Source organism: Acartia tonsa, chromosome 14 (assembly GCF_053477335.1).
Source record: "Acartia tonsa isolate MP-2025a chromosome 14, ASM5347733v1, whole genome shotgun sequence".
NCBI lineage: Eukaryota > Metazoa > Arthropoda > Copepoda > Calanoida > Acartiidae > Acartia > Acartia tonsa.
Genome location: NC_137273.1, coordinates 8055483 through 8062751, shown reverse-complemented (window position 1 = coordinate 8062751; position 7269 = coordinate 8055483). Strand labels below are relative to the sequence as shown.

The 7269-nt window shown below is 32.7% G+C and overlaps 1 protein-coding gene across 1 annotated transcript; it reads left to right on the top strand.

Moving 5' to 3' along the window:
• The first annotated feature begins 552 nt into the window (after positions 1-552).
• LOC145306561 (fructose-1,6-bisphosphatase 1-like) lies at positions 553-7171 on the top strand. Its single transcript, XM_080148745.1, has 12 exons — positions 553-662; positions 1000-1115; positions 1269-1361; positions 1905-2010; positions 2483-2558; positions 3690-3822; positions 4293-4405; positions 4696-4769; positions 5293-5360; positions 5533-5578; positions 6497-6567; positions 6959-7171. The coding sequence occupies exons 1-12, from the start codon at positions 575-577 to the stop codon at positions 6986-6988; spliced, it is 1014 nt and encodes a 337-aa protein (XP_080004871.1). The 5' UTR covers positions 553-574; the 3' UTR covers positions 6989-7171.
• Positions 7172-7269: the final 98 nt, after the last annotated feature.

The window sequence follows — 7269 nt, the reverse complement described above, 5'->3', positions numbered from 1 at the left end:
GCAAGCTAACTTGCATTAAAAGTTGTTTTTACTGTGTAACCAGCTAAACTGCTATAAACCCTTAAAGATCAGGGTTTAGACTATTTTGTATCATTAAATTTTTGTTAAATTCTAGCATTGCACAAGCATATAGTTAACAATATTAGACTTGTTTGCAAATATTTCAACTTTTTGTCTGTTTTTACCAATTGGGGTAAACTACTTTTTTTCTTAAATTTTAAAACTTCCTTATTTTTAAACCAGATTTTCATGTTTGGTAAGATAGAATTTGGTCAAACAAGCATAAATTGATCCAAAGCGTCAAATTTATTTCATTTCGCTTCATAAATGAAAACATTAAAATTCTGCCAAAGCAGCTGGGTGATATTGATATTTAGAGTAAGAGGAATTATGGGGTGGGGGGTAATAGTTTTTTTTTTTTTTTTACTTTAGGTCAGATAAGGTTAAGTTAAGTTGAGTATAGGATAGCCTTGCCAAAGAGGCAGAGGATAAAAGAAAGGGGGGTGGTAGTTTTTATGCTTGCTAGGCATATATACTTGGAGAGCAAGCACAAATTTAACTTTTCAGAGTAAAAATGTCACAAGAGCCTATAGATACAAATTGTATGACTCTAACTAGATGGATTTTGGCGGAACAGAAAAAATATGCCCCAAACTCTTCTGGTAAATAGATAAATAGATTGATTAAAAGATAAAGAAATAAGTTATTAGATATTTGGACAGAAAAGTAGTAAAAGAATACTAACTCTTAAAGTATACAGGGGAAGTTAGATAGAAAGAAAGAAACAAAGGGTAAATGATTGAAAATTTGTATTGATAGATTTATTGATGGATTAATTGACATATATATTAGATGATTAATGGGTAGATTGACAGATTGATGGATTAAATGATTTATAGATTGCTTTCTTGATAAATTCTTGATAAATAAATGAAAGGAAAAAAATAATGTTTTATACAAAACAATTTTATCTGATATTTCATTTAATGTCTATTTCAGGCGATTTCTCGCAGCTGCTGAGCAGCCTGCAGACAGCCGTTAAAGCTGTTTCAGCCGCCGTCAGAAAAGCTGGAATCTCCAACCTATTTGGAATTGCTGGCAATACTAATGTTCAGGTGAAAAACTTTTTGCTGCTTTTGGTCTGGTAGTCAGCATTGTAGCATGTAATTCCATACTCATTTACTCTCTCCATGCTTTCCCCTTTTATTTTCTTTCTTTTTGAAAATTCTTCTTTCTAAATTTTTTTTTAAATTCATACATCCTTTTAGGGTGAAGAAGTGAAGAAATTGGACATCCTAGCCAATGAACTGTTCATAAACATGTGTAGATCTTCATATGCTACATGTCTCCTTGTTAGTGAGGTAGGTTCATCAATAGATAAATTGATGGTTAGGCTGATATATGATTGAATAGATAATTTTGTAGTTGGATCAAAGGTCGATCAATAGATAGATTATAAGAGGGATTGACATATGAATCACTATATTCATTATGAATTCATAAATAGTGATCAAAAATATTTATCAATAAATTTACTGAAAGATATCTGAATTAAAAAAATAGTTGATAGACGAATCGCTAGATATATTTACGTATTGATATATAGATCAATATTTCGACCAATACATAGATTGGCAGATGTATTGATTGATAGAATGATAGATTAAATGAACAATAGATTAATAAATAGATTAATTAAAAGATGTATTTATGAATTTATAAAAGATGAATTGATGAAAAATCACTGGATTGATTGAAAGATGTTATGATAGTGTAATGATATATGAAGCGATAGATAAATAGATAAATGTATTAACATATTCATTAAAAGATGGAAAGGTATAAAGTTGATTTACATGATTCAAGAAATAGAGAAATAATAATTTTATCAAATTTCTATTTAGGAAAACGAGCATGAAATCCAAGTGGAGACAGAGAGACAGGGGAAATATATTGTTACTTTTGATCCCTTGGATGGCAGCTCTAATATTGACTGTCTAGTTTCCATAGGTAGGTGGCACAGCTACTATATTACTTGGTTCCATCTGTACGTCGGTCTGTTTGTCTGTATTATGGTAAGTTGGGTGGTTTTCTATAATATCTTTCCATAATTTCCCATTTCAAATAGTAAGAATACAGAAGTATTTGAGTATAAAAGAAACAGAATATTTTTTGACGTCATTGTTTTTTTTTAAAGTTAATAGTTATTTCCCGCATCGTATTATAAACAGCTTTCCGCGGATATAGAATGTTCAATTATAAGATTAAAACCAGTTTTTTTAGCCCCGAGTTGCCGAAGAAAGCTGGATATAATACGATGTTAGATATATTTTTTTCGTATGGATGAGAACCGTTTCCTATCCACCGGATTCGAATGAATACGAGAAATAGTATAGCGATATTTCATGTTAAAACTGAGCATCGTCCAAAAAGGTGTATTTTTAAAAGAAATACCTTGTATTTTTTATGACCTTTTTTTCAGGATCAATTTTTGCTATCTTCAAGAAACCGGATGATGACGAACCTGTTGCTCCTGGGGATGCGCTTCAATCTGGCAGGTACAGTGAAGAATCAGCTTATACCTATAACGAAATTAATTCGAAAAAAATCACGAAACCTAAATGTGGGTTTTAGCTGTCGTTGGGGGGAAACATATCGTAAAATTAACGACCTCTCCATTTGCCCCCTAAATATTATTTACAATTTATTTACTTGTTGATTACACCTTATACCTGGTAAAGAATACATAAAATGTAAATAAATAAGGAATAAAAAGTTTTGATGATTAATCCATTAATTGTGCTAATAGTAACATAATGTTGGGTAGGAACAATCTTACTACATAATTGGTTAGTTATTTTTTGTAGTGGTGGTACCCTCCCTTAAAATAGTTATAAACCTTGCCGGGACCTATGAGAAGCTACCCTGTAAGGGAGAAGCCGATTGGTTCAGAAGTTAGCGTGATTTTTCGGTACAAACATACAAACACACAGACAGACATACTGTTACTTTAGTATAAGAATTTCCATTACTGACTGGCAAAGAATACAAATAGAAAAGCTTTGCTTGAAAATGATTGTAAATATTTTAGATGCAACAACAATTTGGAATCTTTCCGCTTGATTTAATACAAAATATTTACCAAAATCTTCCTTATAGTTGTTTTAGTAATTATAATTATATTGTTAAAATGTTACTATATGGTTAACCATATTTGATTATAAAAAAGAATCAAAAATTTCAGCAAGTAAGCTACTCTATAATTCATTCGTGTAATTCTGCTGTTTGTTGATAATGCACAAGAAAAGAAGGTCTCTGGGTTTTGAACTAGATTCTTTGATATTTTTTACTGTGTAGTCTAAAATTTTACTCATCTTTCATAATGTCTATACACACACTAGCGGCTACGCCTCTAGAGGCCTCTAGGGGCAGTCGAGAAAAGGGAAGTTGAATTGGATAACCCATTTTTTCATTTTAGATTTTTTAGGAGGGGGTATAATTTTATAAAGTGGCGATTTCGCTTGGGAGGGTAGTTGGTACATTCCACTGAAATAGTTATAAATCTTGCCAAGACCTATGAGAAGCTACCTTGTAAAAGAGAACCATATTGGTGCATCGGTTAGTTAGATCCTTCAGTACAGACAGATAGACAAACAAAGATTCTGTTACTTTATTTTAACTTCTCCTAGGCAGATCGTGGCAGCTGGTTATGCGCTGTATGGTAGCGCAACTATGATGGTTATTTCCGCCGGCCATGGGGTCAATGGTTTTATGCTCGACCCTTCCATTGGAGAATTCGTCCTGACAGACCCTGATATGAAGGTATTTAATATTGAAACAGAAAGTCACGAAACCTTTATGTAAATTATCCTTTTATATATAGCAGAGGTAGGGTGTCTAGATAGTTTGGAAGTATGGAAATGTGATTATTTAAGAGACCCTTTTATAATTTTACATCAAAATTTCCCTGCCTAAATATCTCCAAATTATTTTCCATTATGGCTTCGAAACTGATTGATATATGCTGGATTAGAACCGGCTTTCAGCCAAGCTAAAAGGTCATGTATAGCATCGAATTACAGACAATATCCCACTAATACTAAAATAAAAATCATAAAATCAATACCAGTTTTATAGCCTGGGCTCTTGGCCCCTCGGGACTAACAAAACTAGTTTTAATCTTATAATTTTCCATGTTAATATCCGCGGAAAGCTGTCTATTCTATAATGCGATAAGTAACTACAGGCACTTTGTATAAAAGAACAAATACCTGTACCATCATTGTATTTAGGTGAAACCCCGCGGGAAGATTTACTCCATCAACGAGGGATATGAAGCTAAATGGGAGCCTGCAGTACAAGAATATGTAAAGAGCAAGAAACAAGGAAAACCTTATGGTTCCAGGTAAACACCTGTCTATCTGTCTATCTAATTATCTATCTCTGATAGTGAAAATTATAATCAATTTAATTATTTTTTCTCTGTTTAATCATTTATCGAAGACTTTTTTTAATGACAGCAATCTATTTTCAACTTTCTTGATCATGTTTTAAATCATTTACCTTTGCTGAGTCCCTAGCCTCATTAATTCAGATCATTAGAATAAAATATCTTTTTTACTTATCTATAATATATCTATATATGTTCTTGTCTAACTGTCCATCTATCTATCTATCTATGTAATATATATCTAGATATATTGGAAGTATGGTAGCTGATGTGCACAGAACCCTAAAATATGGAGGAATATTCATGTATCCTTCTACAAGTAAGTTTTTTGGTTCCAGGACAAACGCAGGAGTTCCAAACGCAGACGTGGACAAACGCAAGAGTGTTAGAATATTAATATGATGAAGTATTTCCATACAGATTAGGTCAGGTAAAGATATGAATGTACAAATAAGCCCCCCGCAGGGGTTAGACATTATAAAAACCTAAAAGATGGTCTAAAATAGGTTAGTTTAGGTTAAATGTCCACTCCTGCGTTTGGGACTCCTGTGTTTGTCCTAGTACCAGTTTTTCCTCTTTATGTGGACATGATTATTTAAGTAGTAAGTTTTTTATGTCTGCAGCAAGGATCTAAATAACTGCAGAACCGTTATAAATATTCTTTACAGTGAAGCTTCTTATAGGTCCTGAAATGGTTTTAGGCTGCTTTATTTTTATGAAGCCTTTAGTCCGAATATGTTTCAGCTATTCAAAACAAATATTTCATATTTTTCCTAAAGTAAGGGAGTTTGGTTTTGTTCTTGCACTTGTTGGAAAGCATCAATTATCCCTATATATTTTAGCTGATGCTGTTTATGGAAAGTTGAGAATTCTGTATGAGTGTATGCCTATGGCTTTCATCATGGAACAGGTAGATAGAGAGATAGCTAGTTAGTTAGATAGCTAGATATTTATTAAAATAGATAAATAGATAAGCATCTCAGGGATAATAAAACTGGTTTTAATCTTAATATTTTACATTTTATATCCGCGGAAGGCTGTTTATAATACGATGCAAGAAATACTTATTCTCTCATTTCTAGGCTGGTGGCTTGGCCTCTACTGGGAAGATTCCTATTCTAGATATAGGTAAGTATTTTTTTTGGCATAGCTTATCTGCAAGTTATCCACGTTCGTCGTGTCTATATTTGTCACATGAACTTGCACATGATATGTATTATTTGTAAAGACGTGTAGGGCGTGAGTGGCGGACACGAGGCAAGTATTTACAAATGTCTAAATTGTAAAGAAGCTTAGCTGCAACCCAAATAACTCAATACTGAATTAAATATTTATAGATTAGGTTGGGTTAAACAGAATGTTACTAGATTACTAATTTACTTCCTTTTATGTATGGGAAGGAATGGTCAGAATACAAAAATAAATAATTACATTTTAAATTAGCATAATATTAACAAGTACATTATTATTTAGTTAAGCAAAGCTACTCCATAAGCCAATCTGTCCCGCTATACTATAGACAGTTATACGAGCAAATATATTGACAGCCATATCTACATTCTTTAAGTTATACCATATTGATCATTGAGTCATCCTCTTAAATTAATAAATAAATTAGTAAGTTTTATAAACGCTGAACTGTTGTGGTTCTCCTATTTAGTGAAGATTCATATAGGTCATGGGAAGGTTTTTAAATATTTTTGGGTAGGGTATCACCACCAATTTTACTTTTTCTTTTAAAACTCAAATTGAAAATTAGTGGGGGGAGGGTGTTGACTGTTCCCCCTCCAACCTGAAGTACTACTAGAGGCTTCTAAGGGGAGCTTCCGCTAGTTGTTAAAAATATAACGAATTGTTAATGTTCACATGTTCAAGAAGAGCTTCTGCTTTTATGCTATTTATAGGGTATACCTACTTCCATAGACGTCCAAGGAGGGGGGGGGGGTCAAGGGGTGATTACCCCCCCCCCCCAAATAAAAAAGCTTGGACGTCCCTGCCTACTTCTCTGATTTCAAAGTTGATTTAAATTTTAAATGTTTATTTTAGTTCCAACAAGCCTTCACCAGAGGTCTCCAATCTTCCTGGGAAGCAAAGATGATGTTAATGACGTTTTAGAGGTAAACATGATATTTTTAATATTTTTACTTAGAATAGAATGGAATTATGTTTGTTTATCTGTCTGTCTCGCTGTCATCTAGTAGGGTTTTATATATTTTGTTGATGTGTCGCTCAACCTAGCCGGTAGATTTAGCCTCAGTAAAAATGATAAAAATTCTCCATCTAGCCCCCTTACGGACCTTCATTTGCAAGGGGAGGGGGCTGAAACGCCTCCCCCCTTAATGCTATCCCATCCTCTATTTAACTAGAGGGCTACCTTGTTTGATAAAAAAAAATTCTTAAAAAAAGTCAAAATCATATTGTGATTCCCTAACCCCTATATTAAAAAAGCTTTGTTTTTGGGTCCTATTTTTACTTAGAACGGCTGTAACTCTAATCTTCTATTTTCAGTGTATCAAGAGGCACGAAGCTGAAGCATGATAATATGCGATACAAAATTTAGATTAATTTTTCATTAATCTAGATAAATTAATAAGTATAAATATAGAATTGCCAAATTATATGAGTATTGTAATGTTAATGTAATATTGTAATTTTATTCAATACTGTATCATATTGTAATTTAATTTATGTATTTTTATTTATAGTAAATCTCTGAATCCCAAGATTAAATTCTTCACTTAAGTTAAAGCTTTACTACAAGGTTAGGAACGAAAGGCCAAGGGACTCGTGCAAGCTTTTTTTTTTTTTGGGGGGGGGGG

Bases quoted from the DNA above. Each gene is read 5' to 3' on its own strand.
- LOC145306561 (XM_080148745.1), top strand. From the start codon at position 575: ATGTCACAAGAGCCTATAGATACAAATTGTATGACTCTAACTAGATGG. The intron at 1,116-1,268 runs GTGAAAAACTTT...ACATCCTTTTAG, and splicing joins CTGGCAATACTAATGTTCAG to GGTGAAGAAGTGAAGAAATT. The intron at 2,011-2,482 runs GTAGGTGGCACA...CCTTTTTTTCAG, and splicing joins TGACTGTCTAGTTTCCATAG to GATCAATTTTTGCTATCTTC.